We start from the raw sequence: 23,324 nt of genomic DNA on the forward strand, positions 1-23,324 counted from the left end.
TGTGAAAAGCATAAACAATCATATCGGTAAATTTTATTATATATATATATATATATATATATATATAATATTATAACGTTTTACAATAAAAAATAATGAATTATTATAATTACAAATTTAGACACTCATTTATAAAATAAAAACTATTTGTAACTAAAATAGTTTTTAATATAAATAATTAATCTTTGAATTGATAATTAAAATAGTTTCTAAATTGATCATTAATAATATTTATAAAATTTTTATTATAAAAAGATTAATTTTTAAATTGATATCCAAGTGACTAATTAAATACTAATTTTGAAATTAAATTTTTTAACAGTTAAAACATTGGTGATCAATGTTTTTAAATAATTTAAAAACTAATTCATAATATACACTATTTTAATTATAAATTTACAAATCAATTATTGATAATAAAATTTATTTTAACTACCGACAAAAATTGAATTCGTGTTAGCTAATTTTATAATTTCTTTACAAAAGAATATCTCAAATACAAGTAATATATATATATATATATATATATATATATATATATATATATATATATATATATATCAATTAATGAACTGACAAAAGAAATTATATAAATGATAAAAATGTTAACGGCAATGTAAATATATGGATAATTCTTGAACTTTTTATTTATATTGAATTTATAAAGTTATTTATGCTTTAAATCATGATTTAGTGGCCAAAAACTTTAAAAGATTTTGATTTGAAATTATTCTTCACAAATTAGTTAATTTGACTTTTTCTTTACAGAAAATAGTATAAGGGCTTAAATATTTTTGTTCAAAGTTTTTTTTTTTCTCATATAATTTATCTATGTTTTATTAAGTGTAATTTCTTTTATCTTATATTTGATATAGTCTTCTATGCTTTGTATTTCAAATGATGGGTGAATATTTTGAATTTTAAAATAGCACAATATTTTTGGACCTTTTATTTTGTTTTAAATGACTCTCATATATTTTAAAAATCTATCATTTAAAAGTCTATTATTTAATATTGAATTTTATATGACTTCTTTAATTTTATTTATATTTTATTTTTTGTAATTTAATTATATATTTTTTTTTTCAAATTTGAAGTGTTATGTAATATCCAAATATTAAGTTTAAGACTGTACGGCCTCACATCAACTTATCCTAATTAAAATTTCCCACAAATTCTAGATATTAAATTAAAAAACAAACTCAACAAACCATGTTCAAATAAAGGGGCCAATTACTACAACTTTCATTTGACAGTTCCAAGCCTGACCAGAAAAAAATAAATGTATAACAGAATGACACTTACATCCAAAAGACAAAACTCCACATTTGTTCTTCAATCATCTAACATTTAAGAGACTTCTCAATGTTGGATTCTTTTTTTTCTTCTTCTGTTTTCACTTGTGAATTATAAAAGTACTATACTGTTTTTACCTTCATGGTTTTTCAAAATAGAAATAGAAAAAAAAAATGGTTTTCCGATATCAATAAATCAATAAATTATATTTTTCATTTTGTTCTTGAAATATTTATTAAATGTTCGTTAAATGCTTTTTATAAGATTGAATTTATTGTATTTTATTTTTATTATTTTTACCTTTAAATTACACTTTCTTATTCTTGCCCTTTTATCATATAACACATTGATAATATCCAAATATTAAGTTTAAGACTTTATGATCTCACATCAACCATTCTAATTAAAAAAATTCATAAACTCTTCTAAGATATCAAATTAAAAAACAAACTCAACCAACCATGTTCTAATAAAGGAACCAATTACTACGACTTTCATTTAACAGTTCCTGTAGCTCCAACTAATAAATGTATAAACTGAATGACACTTACGTCCAAAAGACAAAACTCCGCATTTCTAAAGTTCTCATCATCTACGAGACTTCTAAAGGTTGGCTTGAGAGAATATTTTTATTTTATTTTTCCTCTTCTGTTTTCACATGTTAATTATAGAAGTACGATACTGTTTTTACTTCCATTTTTTAAAAATAGAAATAGAAAATAAAAAATTGTTTTATTTTCTTATATAAATAATTTAACAAATGAAAAAAATATATAACATATAACATATAATATTTATAAATGAAAATAAATCGTGTATGTTAAGATTAACAATAGAATATATAATATTAAAAGTAATAACTAAATTAAAAAAATTAAAGAACGTAGAATTAAGTAATATTATAAGTTATGTAAAATACAATAATTAAAAACATTATATTTATGTTATCACGTGTTAATAAGTTGTTGTAATAACAAATTATGGGAAATATTTACAATTTAATATTTTATTTTTATTTATCAGTGATTCTTTCGTGTTCTTCGTTAATTTACCTTCAACCATTTATGTTTACGGAGAAGGGAAGGGAAGATAAGGAAAGGGAATGGAAAGAAAAGGAAAAAAAAGGAGGGAAGATTAGATATCCGTATTTATTATAGAGAGTGATATTTTAATTACTAAATTTTTACAATTCTTTTTTATGATATAAGGTGTTATTTTTTAAATAATTTTAAAATATTAAAAATAAAAAAAATAAAAATCACTTAAAAAATAATATCTCATGAAAAAATTGTGAAAATTTAGTAATAAATAATCATTTTCCATCTATTATTAACAATTTAAAAGGGAGGGATACGATAGATTATGGTTCAAGTTTTCCCCTAAAAAACTAACGATTAACGGTTGCTGTTAAAAAATTAAAATTTTACAGAGAAAACAAAAAGTCATCTGTGTGATAAGCATTTCTCAGTCATTTTGATTTGAGTTATTTCTGGACATTTTCAATAGATCATTGTTTAAAAAAAAAAATCTATCTGAGTTTTTTTTTTTTTCCTTTTTAAGATGTTTGATTGTGGGGATAAAGATATCCGTAAGAGGATAAACATGCAACAACAACCAAGGAAAGCACAAAGGAAGTCCCAGACAGAGAAGTTTATTTTAGATGAGACATTATGAAACATTACATCACGGGTGGGTACAAGGCCAAGGCCATACACAGAAACTTCGTACCATCCCATCCCAGATGTCTAAACCTTAGCCGTGTCCCACTCCCACACACCAAAGATTGCATTTTAGAGGCCTTCAATGTAGTTCACCCCAGTGTTCTTCAGCCAAACATTTCCTTGGATAAGCTGTGTTACGGTGAATTTGCTGGCTTCTGCTGCACTTGTGATCACACGGTAACCAGGCCAATTCACTCTCTTGCTGGTTCCAGCACCTGCTCCACTGTTCATGTACTCTCCATAATACAATGTTTGCAAAAAGTCCTTACTCTGGGCATCCCACTCTGCCCATCCTGTTGGATCAACATGGCTGTCTATCGTCGACTGCATCACAACAGTTCTCGAATACTTCTTCCATGGTCGACCCAGATAAGTTTTGATGGAACCCGCAACAGGCTTCAGATCCGAACTTGGTATTATGTTACATTGTTGAATCGAAGTTCCTGTGTTCTGGTTTGGATCTTCTCGTCCCTGGGCTGTCACCATGTTCTTCTGGTTACTCATGGGTTTTCGAGCCGCCAGGTTGCACTTTTGAAACACAACGGCTGCGTTTCCGAATATGAAATCAACGGTGCCAGTCACAAAGGAGTCTCTGTAAAACTGTCTGTTGGAGTGGGCATAGAGAGTGTCTTGGTAAGCATCAATCCGGCATCGGTTTATGACCGATCGATCCGCACCTACTCGAAGAGCCACTGCTTGGTGCTTCTGTGGACCTGCACTGTTCTGGAACCATATGTCTTGACCTATAAATCCATCCCCCACAGCAGCTGCAAAACCATGTTACCACAACTAGTTACTTTCGATTCTTACAAGTATTGGAAAATAACAGAGTAATGAGAAAAACATATATAATGAAATGGGAAAGATGCATACCCACAGTGGCAGACTTAAACGTGGTCGTTCCGTCAACATAATTCAAACTCCCGGTAATTACAGTTACATCCTTACCATCTCCGACCAGCATCACGTTCGTCTTCTTACTACTGATTTCGACATTCTCTTTATATATTCCTTTTTTCACGTAAATAACATACCTTGTCTTACCGTTATCAGGTGCAGATGCCACAGCCTGAGCCACAGTCTTAAACTTGCCACTCCCATCCTTGGCCACCACAACATTGGCATTGATGTTCAAAGCACTGGACTCCAAGAGCTTCCTGTCCTTGCTGCTCAACCATGATGGAAACTCCCCGTTCAGTGGTTCATCAATGATCGGTTCAACCCTCTGAGGTAAAACAGCAACGAACATGGCCAGAGTGGTTTTCGCTCTGGATATCAAACCCTCGAGTTCGGCCTTCATAAGGGCTCGAGCTGTCCCCTCTAACCCATCCAAACAAGTTGCATGGTTAGTGAGCACGCTACTTAGCCATGTGTGTGCATCTTGCTGTGACTCAACGGTTTCTTTTGTTAGAGTCACCATTGAGTCCCAGAGTCTGTTGATGGATAAGTCCATCAGCTCCACGCAGTCGTTCAAAGCTGCTTCCTCTCTGGGATTGTTAATCCTAAGTTTGATGGAACTGGCTGTGTTCATAGCTCTCTGAATGTTTGAGGTGGATTTCATTAAGAAAGCGTGGAGCAAATTCAGTTTGTAGTCTTTTGTTGTGGCCAAGATGGGATCTTGAACCAGTTCTGACACATGTGCTAAGCATGATGGGTTATCAAGTGAATGGCGACAGAGATGTTGAAGAGAGGATTGGTTAAGGAAGGAACTGGATTTGATGAGATAAGAACCGACGAAAGCTGATGAACATATGACAGCAGCTACAGAAAAGACTAAACAGATAGTTTTGGAAACAGAATTTTTAGGGTTCTCTAGCAGAGATTGTTGGATAGCCATACTTCTGAGTATACCACTGGCTTGTTTTGGGTATGCATCATTGCCCTTGTATATATAGGCCAAAAGACTTGATGAGATCAAATGTGTGGTTATAAATTGATGCTGTAATTTTTGTAAGATATTTTTAAATATATTCATTTCAGAATTTAAAACAATAATGTTTTTATTGCATTTATTTTACTTTCTAACTTGAAATTATATTATATATTATTATATTTGTTAAATATTTCATGTTGATTAAGTTAAATTGTAGTGTGCATTAAGTATAAATTAATTAAAGTTTTCATTAACTTAGAATAAATTAAAGTAATCGAAGTTAAAGATCGAAAGAAAGAGAGTATTGACATTTTAACACTGTAATAAGTTTATATAATAAAACGATAGTCACTATTTTCTTTTACTTTTTCTTTCTTACGACAAAAATATTTATTCTTTTCATGACCTTTAAAAGATTAGGTCTTTCAACAACAAAGCGATGATAGTTTGAATAAATTGAATTAAAATTTTAAAATAGATTAACTTTAAAATTTATTAAAAATAAAGAGACAAAAATATATTTAGATAATTTACACATTTAAATCTTATTTTCTATACTATTGAAGAGTGCGTGTGGTTCAAAACTTACATATTTTTAACAGCTTTTGGTACTTTCAATAAAAAAACTCTCCAAATAATTATTTTAATTAAACATATTTATATTAATTTATTATAAGCTGCCGACAATTCCATGTGCAGTTTGTACTTTTCACCTTACATTATTATGTTACTAGGAAAACTATGGGAAGTGCAATCACGTGTATGTATTTCGTTTTCCATTATTTCCACGAGTCATAATTAGAATTGCACCTTAGTTTATGCACTTGCTCATTTGACCCACTTTCGCCATAACTTTTTTATTATCATGATTATTTAAATAAATTTAATTACTGTTTTGTTACATACATTTTGGATTTTTCTATTAAATACATGTTAATAAAAAAGTTTAATAAGTAGTTTATTCTTTATATTTTTCTTACTGACTTAATTGACTCTCTCCTAAAACTCTTTGCAGTTAAGGTTACATATAATTTCTAAAAAAGTTTAAATTACTATCATTAACCGTTAAAAAGTCCCACAAAATACTAACAACGCATTTCCTTGCAAATACTTTTTTTATCATTTTTCTTTTCATAAGTTATTTTTTTAAGTAATGCATTTTAATAATTCTAGTCACGACTGGGCCCTAACAAATAGGGTAGTGTCCAAAATTGCAAATAATAAAAGTTGATTAAGAATTAATATAAATATTTAGAAATTAATTTGTAATTTACAAAATGTTAAGAGCTTATAAATCAAATCAATTTTAAATTGACCTTAACCTATTTTATTGGAAAATTTAGGATTTATTTTTTCAATTTGTTAGTTTGATGAGTTAATTAAAAAAATTATTTTGAAAATAAGTTGAAATTGATCCGTGAATTATAAGTCGAATTAACAACTTTAAGTGAGTCATATGTATATGAAAGTATTTAGGATTTCACTGTATAACTTTTTTTTGGAAGACACTGATAATACTTTATTATTGTTAAATATAATTTTGTTTCTTGGTTTCATATGCTTTAAATAATGGTCATCCTCATACACAGTGCCTTCCTTTTCTATTAAGCCCCAAAAGTTGAAAGTGTATCTTATATCTAGCATGATTACGATCTACTGTGTCTCTTCAGTGATATCATACTAAATAAAATGTTTCCTAATTACTTTATGCATTTAATAAATTCATTTCAAGGATATATGCTTTGCCTTTACCTTGTATGAGTTTCAGGTTTAAGTTTAAGACGAACTTCACATACATCAAGGGAAAATTTTTAAAATAAAAAATTTTCGGTATTTAATTAATAACCTATTTATTTAAGAAGGGTTAAATATATTTTTGGTCCCTCAAGTTTCAATGAATTTTGGAATTAGTCTCTCTTTGAAACTTTATACCAATTTAGTCATTCATCTTTAGAAATGCGTAAATTTAGTCCTTCTTATTAAATTTTATGAAGTTTATTTGACATTTTAAACGCATTTTATGATAATATTTGAGTTAACATTGGAGCAAAAATGTGTCAAACGGTGTAAATAATTCAAATACTATCATGAAATGCGCTTGAAACGTCATATAAACTTAACAAAATTTGGTAAAAAGGACTAAATTCACGCATTTTTTAAAGATGAAGGATTAAATTGGTCAAAAGTTTTGATGAGGGACTAATTCCAAATTTTGCTGAATCTTGAGGGATAAAAAACATATTTAACCCATTTAAGAATAAGGTGTTTACCTATATGTGATGATGTGAGGACATTCTATGTCCGGTGTTGAAAATTCTTCTTGTTCTCAAACAATTACCTATTTTTTTAGTGAACCAAATGAAAGTATGTCTAATGAAAATTGAATCTGATTTCTACGTTAAGTTTTTTTTTTTATTGTTATTTGCTGAGCATTACAAACATATTATTTTAATACTTTACAACTAATTTTAATATATTTTAAAATTAATAATCATCGCTATATTATTAAAATTATAATAGAAAAAAATCAATAAAAAATTCAAATTCATGAAAATGACCTGAGTTACACTAATACTTTTTTTTATTTTTACAATTATGTTATGATTTTCATGACTTTATTTTTTATTATCTGATATGATTTATTGTAAATTATTGATTAATATATTATTATTTTTCTTTTCTTAAAAAATTAATGATCTAATTCAACTAAACCAGCCAAGGGAATAGAATATGAGAGCAAAAAAATGATTCCAAAGTATAATTTTTCTTCTTTTTTTCGTTTTAGCAGTTTCTTTATTACATTTTTCAAACACGTGTCAGCAGTAGAGAAAACCATGGTAAACATCCTTTTATTTTATTTCCTCCGAAAACCACACTCATGAGAGACATCATGAGAGACAGATAGATGCATAGATATAAACATTTAAAGACCTTCAATGAAGTTGACCCCAGTGTTCTTCAACCAAACATTTCCTTGGATGAGTTGTGTTACTGTGAACTTGCTGGCCTCTGTTGCACTTGTGATGACATGGTAACCAGGCCACTTCACTCTCTTGCTGGTTCCAGCACCTGCTCCACTGTTCATGTACTCTCCGTAATACAACGTTTGCAAAAAGTCCTTGCTCTGGGCATCCCACTCTGCCCATCCCGTTGGGTCAACATGGCTCTCTATCGACGACTGCATCACAACAGTTCTCGAGTACTTCTTCCAAGGTCGACCCAGATAAGTTTTAATGGAACCCACGACAGGCTTCAGATCCGAACTCGGTGTTAGGTTACATTGTTGAATCGAAGTTCCTGTGTTTTGGTTTGGATCCTCTCTTCCTTGAGCCGTCACCATGTTGTTCTGGTTACTCATGGGCTTTCGGGCCACCAAGTTGCACTTTTGGAACACAACAGCGGCATTTCCAAAAATGAAGTCAATGGTGCCAGTGATGACAGAGTCTCTGTAGAATTGCCTGTTCGAGTGTGCGTAGAGAGTGTCTTGAAAGGCATCTATGCGACAACGGTTTATCACAGATTGGTCGGCGCCTACGCGAAGAGCCACCGCTTGGTGTTTCGCCGCCCCCGCTGTGTTCTGAAACCATATGTCTTGACCTATAAACCCATCACCCACAGCAGCTGCAAACCCATATAACTACGTCGTTAATGTTCCAAAAACTTCGAAATGTTTGTGTCATATTGTGTTTCAGATCTTTAACCATTCAATCAAAATGGTAACTTCATTTATTACAGGTAATCAAACGTACCAACGGTGGCGCTGTTGAAGGTTGTCGTTCCGTCGATGAAATTCAAGCTTCCGGTGATTATAGTTGCATCCATTCCGTCACCGACGAGCATGACGTTTGTCTTCTTCTTACCAATTTCAACATGTTCTTTATATGTTCCCTTCTTCACATAAATAACGTACCTTGTCTTGCCGTTGTCCGGTGCGGATGCGACAGCCTCGGTGACGGTCTTAAACTTGCCACTCCCATCCTGAGCCACCACGACATTGGCCTTGACGTCCCCAACCCCACTCTCCAACAGCCTCCGATCCCTGCTGCTAACCCACGACGGAAAGCCCCCATGTAAGGGTTCGTCAGTTATCTGTTCAACCTTTGGAGGCAAAACCGTCTCAACAAGAATGGCAAGAGAGGTTCTTGCCCTAGATTTCAAGTCCTCAAGTTCATCCTCCATAACACTCCGAGCCGCACCCTCTAATCCATCCAAGCAAGTTGCATGATTGGTTAGCACGCTACTTAGCCACGTGTGTGCATCTTGTTGCGACTCAGTGGTTTGTTTTGTGAGTGCTAACATGGAGTTCCAAACTCTGTCCAAGGACAACTCCATCAGATCCACACAATCCTTCAAAGCTGCTTCCTCTCTCGGATTGTTGACCCTGAGTTTCATAGCATTGGTTGTGCCCATGACTTTCTCAATATGTGAGGTGTGTTTTATGAGGAATGATTTGAGCAAATTGAATTCGTGGTGTTTTGTTGTGGCCAACGTGTGAGTTTGGGTTACTTCTGAGATATGTGCTAAGCAGGATGTAGTATCAAGTGCGTGATCACAGACATGTTTAAGGGATGGTTTGAAGACATAAGAAACAATAAAAGCTGATGAGCTTAGAACTGCGATTACAGAAAGCAGTAAGCAGATAGTTTTGGAAACGGGCTTTTTGGGCTTCTCTAACAGAGATTGTTGGGTAGCCATACTTAGATTTGGTGATCCCTTAGTTTGCCTCCTTCTCCTTTATATAGTCCAAAAATTCTTGCACGAGGATATATTCAATAATAAGAAATTAATATGTTATCATACTATGATAAAAAGAGTTCTATTAGTAAAAGTTCTTTTTTTTTAATTGTAATTTAATCCTAACTCAATTTCACAAAGTCGAGAGAAGAATTGTACTTAATTATATATGAAGAATTGATCTTAAAATATTTAAGAAAATTTATTAGGATAGGCTCTAACCTGACTTTCATACTATGTTAAAAATGGGTTTTAAGCATAATTCAATCCCACAAAACCGACTTGTAAAATAAGAATTTCATCCACTTATATATTATAAATTCTTTAGTCGACGTGGAAGTTCCAACTGCCAATAAAATTATATCATGTAATTTTTTGAAAACACTTTTGCATTTCAATTTACTCCTCGTGGTAAAATTTATAGGGGTACGATAGAATTAATTTCCTATTTAATTAGTAACTTTATATTTGTTTTTCCAGTGATGGGAATTATTTTCTTGAAAGGAAGATGCAGAGAAGGGATCTAACTAGGCATAATTTTTTTCAAAAGTTTTTGTCTGTAATCACGTCATTATTTATATTACACGTGGCTGTAATTGTATTTTAGCTCAAAATAATGTCACCGGTTCCTTTCTCTTTCTACTCATGCTGGATTCCACAAGGCATTTTTTTTATAAACAATACTCGTTTTAATAATTCTGCAAGGTATAGGAGATGAATCCAAGGATTGAAATTATTTGATTAATGCTTTCCATTAATTTAATGATACTTCTAACTTTTTGAATTGCATAGATAGATATTTTTTAAGATTAATATGAAAATAACATCGCAATTTTATATGTAACTTTGAATAAGCTCCCAATTATGGCATGTGCAATTGCGCTTTCCGCCTTACAATAATATTTTTCAAAAGAAAAGCATGGCAAGTGGAACCACTTGTATATATTTTGTTTTGCTGTTTGCACGAGACATAATAAGCGGCAATGAATGGTTTTGGATAATGAAAAAAAAAATACAGTAGAAGACATTATTGAGCAGAGGGTGATATTTAAATGCATCTTAGTTAGTCCTTGTTCATTGTACCCGACCTTAGGATTATTTGAAACTTTATTTAAACAATCGCAACTCAAATATGTTTGCATAACAAATGTGCAAGATTCATCCTTAACCCAAAAATAAAATCAAATAATTCAGGTCATTAGAAATAAGTAATTCAATTAAAAATTTTAAGAGAATAATTTTTTTTTCATAGAATTCTTGATTTTTTTTATTTCTAGTAAATCTCAAACTTAGCATGATGTCACGTGCACAGCCTCTTCCATAAGGCAACAACATTGATTCTGTTTGGCATCTTATCCATTTGTATTGGGTAAAGTGTAATGGTATGTTGGTCATCTTCATTTTCATTCTCATTCATAACCGTGACAAAAGAAAGCCTTGTTTTTCGCTACTTCATCGTGATGGCCATTAATGTACATGATAGATTAATTAAGTGCGTTTTTATAAAACAACTTGCATTATAGTCACCATTCCTTTTCTTTTTTACTATATTAATAAAGCGTCATCAAAGTTACTCAATTCAATTTACAGAGACACACTCATCATAAGTTAAGTTATAAAATAGTAAGTTCAACTTGATTCACTTTTGGGTAAGTCATAATTTTTGTTACTCAACTCATATTGGTGATTAATGAATTGACTTACTTAAATATTTTATTTTTAAAAATTATTTATACATTTATTATAGTACAATAAAAATGGATTGACTCGATTCATTTTCGTAGTGGAATCAAAGTATTTATCTAATTCTTCATATATTATCATATATTATTATAAGGACGGAAGTTAAAAACTAAAATATCAACGTCTATAACTTGACAAATAATTAAAATAAACATTTAAACTATTCAAATATTATTTAATAATATTTTAGTATTTAAAAGATCAAATTGGGAACCTATAATTAGAAATAGTAAATAATTTTAATAAAAAAATTATAAAAATATAGTGAATAATGTGTATAAAATATAGTTATTATATTCATTGAATGAGTAGTTAGATTTAAAGATTGTTGGAAGTCTTAATAAAATCAATTTATAGTATATAAATAGATGTAAACCTTATCTTATAAACCTTTATAAGGTTGAGTTATGTTTTTTTAACATGACATCAGCTACATGAGTTAGAGTTTATCTTAACAAAATTTGTTATCGGTTAGGACTATTGTTTCATCCGCTATTGGACATAAGGAAGTGTGTTGACAGTTCTACAATGACTAGTTCTGAAGCCAATTTATAACTATATAATCTTAGCTGAGTTTGTTACCTATTGGCTTTATTGTTTCAGTATTATAGGGGTGAGAAAAGTGTTTTGAAAGTATCATTTAGATCAGTGATAAAATCAATTTATAATATATAAAAAGAGGGTTAATGATTTACGCATGAGATTAGGCGGGATGAGAAAACTCCCATATCTAAGCACACCGATGCTCTTTTCTTTTGGGAGTAAGCATTCGCACGCGGGATTTATAGTGATAGAGAGAGTACATATATACTCATTTAAAACCAGAACGGAGGGCCACATAATCATGATATATGAGTATTATATATGGATATAATATTACGCGTGGCTAGCATTTGTTGTATAATGATGGTAGATAGTAGTGGAAAAGCTTTAGATCTTATGATGGTGCCAAGCCTTCGTGAGAAATAATGAAGTACGAGGAGAAAGGGCTTTTGAATTAGAAGTTATAGGTTGTCGGTGAAGGTAAATGCAAATTATATGTTTATAAAACCATGAAGATGGTTCATAGATTTTATAGTTGTCCACCGGTGAGTAAGTGTGGACAAAAAATCTAATTTTTGATCCAATCTATTTTTGCTCCGATCTAATTCATTTAAATTTCATTTTATTAAAAATCTAATCTATTTTAATGGATTTAGATTTTTATTTAATCTACATTTTATATATTTTATGGATTGAATATTTATTTTCTAAATCAAGATTTTCAAATATGGATAGTTCAAAAAATCCAATCCAAATATTCAATTTAAATTTTTAGTTGGGCCCGACAACCCGAACAAGTCGGGCAGGCCCGATAATCCAAACGGGCCAAATGAGCCCGAAGACCTGGACGGGCTGTGTCGGTCTGACGACTCTGATGGGTTGTGCGGGCCCAACGACCCGGATAGGTTGTGCTCCACGACTTGTACAGATTGGGCAAGCCCGATGCCAATGACGGGCTCGACGACTTAGTCGTGTTAGGTCGGGCCAGGACGACGACGACTTGATCGTGTCGGGCCAGCATGACGAGTTAGACAGACCAGATCGACCCGACGACCTAAACAAGTGACTTGGCCTAGCTTGAAGACTTGGACAATGTAAAGTTTAATAATATATTTTTCATGTTTAAGAAGAAAGTCCATGGACGGGCCTTGACCCACAGGATTTTTGTATGATTTTTGGTCGTGTGGGCTTCTTTAATGGGTTTTTTTTCATGTGGATCAAGGCCTGCGTGGGCCAGAACATAGCCTTGTGGATTGGGCCAAATTGACAATTCTAACCAAATTAAATTGTGTCGGTCTTAAAGACACATATGTTTTAAAAAATTTAATTTAAATTTATTTTATAAAATAGATTCTGAATTTTGAATTTGATCTAAATATGATCTTAAAAAAATTCAAATTAATTTTACTTAAAAATAAATTTGAATAAAAACTCTAATCTAATTATTTAAATTTAAAATGAGTGGAGATCGGATCATTAAAAACCAATCCTATTGATATAAGCATAGGTTGTGCCGAGGCCACAAATAAAGTATACCCGAAAAGAGAAGCAGAGGAGAAAAGAAGTAACCATGTGCAACAGTACGAGGATTTTAGCATACTTCACCAGTAGAAATTTAAGGGAATGTAACATATGTTAATGTCGTATATTCATATTGTGTAAGCATTTGTAACAACAGTGGAATAAAACATCATGCTGGTGTAAAAGGACAGGGTAATAGATTGCAGAGACTTAGCCCACTTGCCATTGCAACTTCTCCTACGGCCTAAACTAGGAAAAAATATTATTTAATACCAATAATTAGTGTTTGGAAATGTAAAATGATTCCGACAAAATAAATTTTTATATTTTTGTAAAGAAAAAAATAAAGAAATAAAGATAATATCAAATAAATATTAAAAAATAAAAAATTAAATGTTGTTTTGATTTTTTTAATTTTCAATAAAAACTAAAATTAATCCATCCTTAAAATGTTAGTCCAAATTAATTCTTAATTTAAAAAAAATGTGTGATGTTTGATACATCAAAATAATTTAACAAAATTTAATTAAAAAATTAAATTTATATATTTCTAAAATTAAAAAGCTAAATTGATTTAAAATTTTGAAAAAAATTCATTAAAAGATAAAAGAACAAAAACATATTCATCCAAAAATAAAAAAATTGTAATGTGAAAATATCATTGTCTCTAATAATATATCTTTTTAAAACAAATAATTTTTACAAATATTTTTTATTTTTATTTTTTCAATTCGTGATTATTTAAAAAGATTAAAACAGACTCTTGGTTTAGTAAAAGGTATTAGAATTTCCGGTTTATAATTTAAAATCTGATAAAATTTAAATAAATAGTTTTTTAGGTCAAATTTAAATAACATGACTTTTATAAACTTCAGAAAATAGATATAAAATCTTAAAAAGCAGTATGACGTAATAAAAATAAAAATAAATAAATTAAAATGGTATCCTAACAAACTAAGTCAATAATACATTCTTTGAAGGAAAAATATCCAAAAACCAGACCGCCAATGCAACCAATGGATTTTATATTTCAACGTCATGATTCTAGAAGCTACGCTCTTCCTTACACACGTCGCAGTGTCATTGGCCAAGAGGTAACGCTCTCTTTGTTTTCGTACCCAACTTCATCACCGCCTCATCATGTTTTTCCTATATAACACACCCCAACCCCCTTATCATTTCCATCCCCAATTCAATCTCATATTTTTCGTTTCTGTTCAATCCAATCCTTCAAGGTATGTTTCTCTTCTCCACCTGTTTTTTCAATTCAATATTGTCTCTGGAAAATCTGTTAGGTTTTTAATTTTACGGTAATTGGTGTATGGTTCTGCGAACATGAAGTGTATCAATGTCGTTGTAGGCTTTTCGCTGCTGCCTTTAAAACCTGATAATGAAAATCTTGTGGACGTTCTTGAAATTTCAGGCTTCGATTTTTCAGTTTTGAATGTTTCAATTATTCTGATTAAGATTCTCAGTTTTGATTTCTTTGTTTGGGGACCATGATTTTTATCTGGAGTTGAACCCTAAATTTGGTCAATTATTCTAATTAAGATTCTTATGTGTTTGTGCGTGTTTATTTGGTTTGATTTCGATTTTGATTCATCTGTTGGTTGGATATGACGGTGCAGATGCAAATCTTCGTCAAGACCTTGACCGGTAAGACCATAACTCTCGAGGTGGAGAGTTCCGACACCATCGACAACGTGAAGGCCAAGATTCAGGACAAGGAAGGGATCCCACCAGACCAGCAGCGTTTGATCTTCGCCGGGAAGCAACTGGAGGATGGCCGCACCCTGGCTGATTACAACATCCAGAAGGAGTCCACCCTCCATCTGGTCCTCCGTCTCCGTGGAGGAATGCAGATATTCGTTAAGACCCTCACCGGAAAGACAATCACCCTTGAGGTGGAGAGCTCAGACACCATTGACAACGTGAAGGCTAAGATTCAGGACAAGGAGGGGATTCCCCCAGACCAGCAGAGGTTGATTTTTGCTGGGAAACAGCTTGAGGATGGTCGCACCCTTGCTGACTACAACATCCAGAAGGAGTCAACCCTTCACCTTGTCCTCCGACTCAGGGGTGGCATGCAGATTTTTGTGAAGACCTTGACTGGGAAGACCATCACTCTGGAGGTTGAGAGTTCTGACACCATTGACAATGTGAAGGCGAAAATTCAGGACAAGGAGGGAATTCCCCCGGACCAGCAGAGGCTGATCTTCGCAGGGAAGCAGTTGGAAGATGGGAGGACCCTTGCTGACTACAATATCCAGAAGGAGTCCACCCTTCACCTTGTCCTGCGTCTTCGTGGTGGTTTGTAAGTGCCATAACTCCTCCTTCTGTGGTGTTGTCTCCAAATTTGAGAACTTGCTGTGTATGGGTCTATGTTGGCCCGATCAATAAATTTGGTTTATTTTAATTGCTGTCAACAACTTTGTAATCCATTAATATCAACTTCATCCGCATTGAAATTTATTATTTTTCATGCTTTGCCGCGATGTCACCATTCTGTGCCTTAGCAGTGACCATGGTATTGTAGTGTTTAAAAGAGGGATATAAATTAGATTTGGGATTTTGTCCCTAAACCCTAAACGGAGTAATTTGGTCGTTTATATTTAAGGAATAATCCTCTAAGTGAGTTCATGTTTCAGTTTCACATTTTGGGATTGCTTTGTCCCCCTAATAAGCGAAATTACCCAATTTCTTATACTTTTATTTGGATTAATACGTCCTCGTTTTGAAAGGCGAAATTACTCCCCATGTGCAGCAGCACTACAGGGGTACAAGGCTTTGGGGAACTTTTAATATCAGGCTTGCCGGAATGCTGATTTGGTGATGTTTGTTCCTTTATTTAGTCGAGTAATTTGAAGAGGTGAGGGAGTAGTAATTTGGTACGGTGGAACTTCCATAGAAAGTATAAAATTTATAAAATTTGTTAAGTTTATTTGTTGTTAAATTTATTTGACGTATTAAATATGTTATTTGAGTATGTATTTTCATTTAAATTTGAAATTTATGTATTTTCATTTAAATTTTCTAAAACATGTTTAAAATTTAGAAAAAGGTAACAACATTTTATTCAAATGAATTGGGAGAGTAATTGATTTAAGAATTTTTAATTTTAGTTTTTATTAAATATTAAGAGATAAAAATATATTTAACTTCATTAAAAATTGATGTTTTCTTTATAGCTTATATAAGGCTTAATTTTTATTTGAGTAAAGATAATTTTACAGTATTTCGATCCATATATAAATCACCTTATCTCGAAATAAATAAGATAAAAATTACTACAAGTCCTGTAGAGGAAGTACAAACACACAGAAAAGAATAATGAATAACAAAGAAAGGTAGACAAAAGCACGAATCATGCAAAAAATGAAAATGTAAGAAAGATATAGAAAAATAACGATAATATTGATATTTTCAGTTATTTATTACTTATTTATTACGTATCAAAGAAGATACTATAAGAAAATACTATTAATGTTATATTATTTAGTATTATATTATTTTTTTATTTAAAATTTTGGTACAAAAGAATTAAAATTGTTATATTATCCATTTTCTTTTATTGATATTATCATAAAAATCCTACAAATAACTATATTTTTTTGTCATTTTAAAATTTTGGTACAAAAGTATCTGAATTCAAATCTTATAAAATTTTATAAAAGTTAATTTTTTTTATTTTTTATTTTTTTATAATTTTAACTATAATATTAATATTAATTATAAATAATATTATTATTTGTAATAATATTAATTATAAATAAATTAATTATAAATAATAATATTACTTGTAATATTTTTATAAATATAAATAGTTTTAATTATTAATAATATTATTATTATAAATATTATTTATAATGATAGTATAAAATTATAATAAATATTAATATTATAATAGTAATAACATTGTTATTATAATATATTATTATATGTTATTATTATATATTATTATTAGTATTATTAAGTAGTAAAGTTATTACTTTTATTATTATTATTATATATTTTTGTTATTAATTACGTCTTAATCTTTATTAGGATATGATAAATTATTTTTTTGTCTTAAACTTAAAAAATAGGTATATATTGATAAATATATGATTAGTTTAAATTTTCATTCCAACATTTCATTAATGATGTTCATATCCATTTAAATATATTGATTTATGTCAATCTTTGATAAAGATAAACAAATTAAAAATATTTTATTTGATTAATTGTTTAATTTATTTTATTTAACTCTTAATGTTTCATTTTCTACAACGAAGATTATTAAAACAAAATTCGGAATAAAATGAAAGATGAATTTCTTGAACATAATATGGTTATTTATATTCAAAAAGGAATAATCGAAGATTTTTATTCCGAATAAATTATTGATGAGTTCAAAATTTTTTACTATAAATTATTTTGGCTCTTCCAAAATTATTGGTCGAGATCCGTCACGAGTTATTATTATTAACTATAATTAATAATCATTACTACTATCAATTATAAATATTATTATTATTGTTTTTATTATTATTGTTGGATACACATTTTACTTTTACTACTATGTAGGAATCATGTTTCAATTATTTATCATTTTTATTTGTTCTGTTGTTCATTTATCTTTCCATTTGAACAATTATTTTAATTTAAAAAAATAATTACTAAAATTAGTAAAATAATAAAACTGAAAAATAGTTTGTTTATTATAAATAATTATTTAAATTTAAAATATAATAACTAAGAGGATAAAATTGATAAAATAAAAGAACACAAAAAATATTAATATACGTAGTTGTATTAATATTAATATTAATATTATTATTATTATTATTATTGTTATCACTACGCGATATTATTTTAGTGTTATTATTATTATCTATTATCTATTATTGTTGTTATTGTTATTATTATTGTTATTATTATTATTATTATTATTATTGTTAAACACACATTTTACATTTATTTACTACGGGGTCATATATCAATTACTTGTACTTTTTATTTATTTTGTTGTTCATTTTTTATATCTGTGTAATTATTTGAATTATAAAAATAGTTACTAAAATTATTAAAATGATAAAATGGACAAATAATTTTTATTATGAATAATTATTTTAATTTAACAAATAATAATTAAGAGGATAAAATTGTATAAACAACATAGGACACAACAAATATATATCTCTTTATTTATGTAGCTATTGTATTATTATTATTTTTATAACTACAAGATATTATTATAATGGTATTATTATTATTATTATTATTATTATAGTTAGACACACATCTTAAATTAATTTACTATGAGATTGTATTTCAATTACTTGTTATTTTTATTTGCTTAGTTGTTAATGTATATATTTATATATAATTATAGATTATTATAGTTGACATTAACTTTAGTGTTAGCATTAATATTAATATTTATAGCATAAATTTTATTATTATTGGTATCGTTATTATTTTTATTGTTATTATTATAATTCATAATAGTGTTATTATTATAAGTGTGTTTTTTTAATTATAGAAAACGTTGTTATACTAAATACTTTTGCTAAATAGAGTTTTAATCTTTTAAAATTTTTATAATTTATAATTTATATTAATATTATTATTAGTAATTTTAATGGTTAAATAAATATAATAACAATTATATTATTATTCTAAAAAAATTAAAATAAAAAAAACAAAAAAAATATTTGCACGAATCATAGACTATTATAATTATTTCGTAAAATTAATTAATTATATTATATTGTGATATCAATTCTATTTATTATATTTAAAACTGAAATTATTATTGCATCACTTAGAATTACTATTTTATTACTTTAATAACAACATTTACAACAATATAAGTTAATTTTTATAATATTTTATTACATAATATTTTTATTATTTTATTATTTTAATATATAATATAAAATAAATGGACCCGTGCGTAGTACGCATCGATCAATATCCTAGTTAATCGCTGGAACGTTATACCACAAAGTATAAATTTCAGTTCCATCCATCCTATTATTCTCATTGTGTTGTCCACTAACAATTATTTATTTACCGTAAACACTTACACATACTTTTATGTTGTTTAACCACGCAAATCAAATTTTCATCTTTTCTGTTAATAACGAGTTATGTGTAAAGAGTTAGCTTTAAAAAATAATTGGGATATTTATTTTCATTAACTTTTAAGTAATAAAAATACAGAATAATATACATATATAATAACAAAGGATATTTATAAAGAAGCTACGATTTTGCAGTCCAATCTACTACTAAAGATGGTTTCAATACCTCTGAAAGAAAAGTAATTGGAACAAAAAATTCTCTTGGATCAAATAAGCATTCAATCTGACAGGAAAACAGAACATATGGAATGAAAATGAGATACCTTAGTTGCAAGAACAAACGTGTGTTGTTGTCATGAACTTTTTTATCATAATCTAACATAAACTAAATTTCAAAAGGTGAAAGAATTATATTAAATTTTATTTATAATTTTTATAAGTGTAAAAAATATATTTAATTAAACTTTAGAAATAAAAGTAAATAAACATTTAATATATTTTGAAATTTGATATCTATTTTCTTTATAAATTATTAGTAAATATACACAATATTGAAACTTTGTTGGGCACTGATGTGAGGGAACACATACAACTTCAAGCAATTCCCTTAGATTTCACTATATCAGTGTCCGATTTGTAATCGATGTGTGGAACAGTTCAACCATCATTGTCCATGAATATCTAACTGTTGTGCTATAAATTTCTTATGGTTAATTTCTTTTATTTTCAGTTCTAATGACAGTACATGGAAAGGTAAGGGTTTATATATAAATTAATTTAATTTATATACATAAAGTTTTTTGTGGGTATTCTGGTCTTATGACCTTTTTAACAGGGTTTTTTTTATTGCGACTAAAACTTGTAGTGTGGGTCAAATGTTTCTAGATATCATTTTAAGTTGTGTGACTCAGCATATACGAACTTAGATGATATAGTGCCCATGTTCATGCTGGATAGGTATCGTTATAACAAAGGTATAAATGTGTGGTTAAAGAGTTGTTTCAGGGTCATGTGGTTGTGAATGTATCTTCCACAATGTTAGATGCAATATAATATATTTTAATTTTAGTTTTTAACCCTTCACCTAAAAAAAACTATTTACATATTTATTTTAAAATCTTAATATACTTGTTTGAATTATTAAGTTTTTTAGAAATTCAATCTTTAAAAGTGTTTTAATTTTTAATTATACCTCCAGTATAATAATTTGTTTTTGGAACTTTTATTACTAAATTTCATTTAGTTATTTCATTTATTTATAATTAAAATAAAAGTATTATTTTAAAGATCAATCTATTAAAAATCAAATTCGAATAAGCTGTACATAGTACTTAACCATAAGAATTTCTACGGCTGTATTCTTTTGTAAGATAGATTTGAAATAGAGTGGGAAGATAAATTTGTGTAAATTTAAGTAAATGAATATGTTTATTTATTTTTTAGTAGATTTAAAGGATAAGGTGAGTGAATTTGAAAATAAATTTTATAAAAGTAAGTGATTTGAGTGATGTGATAAATTAAAAAAATGTTTTAATAGATAAAATTTGAAAATTACCAAAATAATCTTGATGATAAAAATAAAATAATTATTAAATGAGATAAAATATTAAAATTTAACAATATTTTAATTATTATACATATTTATATTTATATTTATTATTATTAATTATTACATAAATAATATATATATATATATATATATTATGAAATAAATAAGATCAAAATATTAAATTTTAAAATTTTTTATTTAATAAATTTTAATAAAATATTATATTATATAAAATTATTATGTTTTATAATAATAATAATTTAAAAATATAATTAATAATTTATATTATATATATATATATATATTAATTTTATTATTTATTATCATATTTAATTACTATATATCATTCATTATATATATATATATATATATATTAATAATAATAACAATTATTATACATATATGATTAATTATTATATTATATATATTATTAATAATTATTATAAATACATATTATTAATTTTAATAATTATTATATATAAATATATTATTATTATTATTTTATTATATATATTCGGTAACCGGTTACATAATTAATATATATATATATATATATATATATATAATAAAATAATAATGATTTATATATAAATATATAAAGTACTGTAAAAAGAAAAGAAAATATCTATTATTATAAATATCTGATGCACCATGAGAAAAATAAAAAGTGTAAGGTTAATGAGATTAAATTTGTAGAAGTCTTTTATATTACTGTAAATCTTTGTGAAAGATGAAATTTTAATGCAATTTCGCAAATTTGTTAGCTTATTTATTTTTAAATTGTTAAAAAAGTATATGAAAAGTATGGGCAATTTTGTATTTTAGGATCTTTTTGAACTGAAATTTATGAAAATGGGTCCGTTGAATTGTTTTTTGGTAAAATAGGGATAAGTTGTCAGAGTGGACGACGATATTACAAGTGAAGTCGTCCTCCATCCTGCCAATTTTTTTTTTCTTTAAAAAAGAAAAGAAGTGAAGTCATCGTATTCAATTTTTGTGGTCATACACGCATGCAGTGTATTTTGACTATTCGATACACGGGTCTTCGTGAATTTTCTTTGATAAATGAGACTATTAAATTTTCTTTATAAATTTAGGGCTTTCCACCCTTAATTCATTCTCATTTTGATTGTTTCCATTCATTGAAACCCTTGAAGCCATGTCTTTCTGGTTCACCTTCCACAAATACGCCAAAGATGTCCTCCATTACTTCCACGCAGCCCACCTAGGCGTTCATTTTGCAAAGTTTTTCTCATTCATGTACAAGAAATACCGCCATTAGGTTTTTATCAATGTCGCAGGGAGGACCCTCCACCTCCTCCTCCGTCTTCAAATTTAGCAACATGCTGTGTATGGGTCTCTGTTGGGCCCGTAAATAAGTTTGCTTTACTTTTATCACTATCAACTTCATCCGCTTTCAAATTTAATAGTATCTGCTATTTGGTTTATCATGCTTTGCCGGGATCTCACTATTCTTCCTTTGTTACCCTAAATCCATGTTTTATTCCATTTATTTATTGTTAAGGTTATTTTTCTATAGAACACGCTATTAGGATCTCACCATTCTTCTTAGTAGTGACCATAGTTGGGATTTTGTCCCTAAACCCTAAATGGAGTGTAATTTGGTCGTTTATATTTGAAGAACATAATCGGTGAAAATCTAAACGAAAATGTTTTCCTAACACTATATTTAACACTTTACAATCCCTTCTTTAAAGCATTTTGGTTATTAAAAAAAAAGTTAACCTTTATATTTATAAAGCAAAATTATAAAAAAAAACAGTGTTTTTGTAAATATTTACTGGATGTTAAAATGATATTAACCATTCTTAAATATCAATTTGCATAAGGAGTAATCCTCTAAGTGAGTACATCTTTCTGTTTCACATTTTTGGATTACTTTCTCCCTCTAATAAGCGAAACTATCCCATTTCTTTTACTATTGTTTGGATTTCAATCCATACATAATCACCTTATCTCGTAAAAAATAAGTACCTTGGCAAGATAAGTCCTGTAATAACTCATAAATGGAAGTACAAACACAAAGAAAATAACAACGAATAACAAGAAAAGGTAGACAAAAGCATGACAAGAGTAAGAATGTGAGAAAGATGAAGGAGAGAAATAACATTAATATTGATATTTTCAGTTATTAACCACTAGAAATTTGCACCATAAAAATATAAATTTCAATTAATAATTTCAGTTTCAACCGATCATATTCTCCTTATTGTTGTCCACTAACAATTACTTACCGTAAACACTTACATAATACT

At 28.5% G+C, this 23,324-nt stretch overlaps 3 protein-coding genes across 3 annotated transcripts; 1 reads left to right on the top strand and 2 right to left on the bottom strand.

Moving 5' to 3' along the window:
• Window positions 1–2,916: 2,916 nt before the first annotated feature.
• On the bottom strand, window positions 2,917–4,894 carry LOC114173679 (pectinesterase-like). Its single transcript, XM_028058200.1, has 2 exons — window positions 3,891–4,894; window positions 2,917–3,784 (listed from the first exon to the last, which is right to left on the bottom strand). The coding sequence occupies exons 1-2, from the start codon at window positions 4,852–4,854 to the stop codon at window positions 3,087–3,089; spliced, it is 1,662 nt and encodes a 553-aa protein (XP_027914001.1). The 5' UTR covers window positions 4,855–4,894; the 3' UTR covers window positions 2,917–3,086.
• A 2,744-nt stretch (window positions 4,895–7,638) lies between these two features.
• On the bottom strand, window positions 7,639–9,611 carry LOC114173798 (pectinesterase-like). Its single transcript, XM_028058407.1, has 2 exons — window positions 8,640–9,611; window positions 7,639–8,511 (listed from the first exon to the last, which is right to left on the bottom strand). The coding sequence occupies exons 1-2, from the start codon at window positions 9,583–9,585 to the stop codon at window positions 7,814–7,816; spliced, it is 1,644 nt and encodes a 547-aa protein (XP_027914208.1). The 5' UTR covers window positions 9,586–9,611; the 3' UTR covers window positions 7,639–7,813.
• A 4,923-nt stretch (window positions 9,612–14,534) lies between these two features.
• Window positions 14,535–15,931, top strand: LOC114173495 (polyubiquitin 11). Its single transcript, XM_028057944.1, has 2 exons — window positions 14,535–14,666; window positions 15,060–15,931. Exon 2 carries the CDS (start codon window positions 15,060–15,062, stop codon window positions 15,747–15,749), a length of 690 nt encoding a protein of 229 aa, XP_027913745.1. The 5' UTR covers window positions 14,535–14,666; the 3' UTR covers window positions 15,750–15,931.
• Window positions 15,932–23,324: the final 7,393 nt, after the last annotated feature.

Source organism: Vigna unguiculata, chromosome 2 (genome assembly GCF_004118075.2).
Source record: "Vigna unguiculata cultivar IT97K-499-35 chromosome 2, ASM411807v1, whole genome shotgun sequence".
In the NCBI taxonomy this organism is placed as follows: domain Eukaryota; kingdom Viridiplantae; phylum Streptophyta; class Magnoliopsida; order Fabales; family Fabaceae; genus Vigna; species Vigna unguiculata.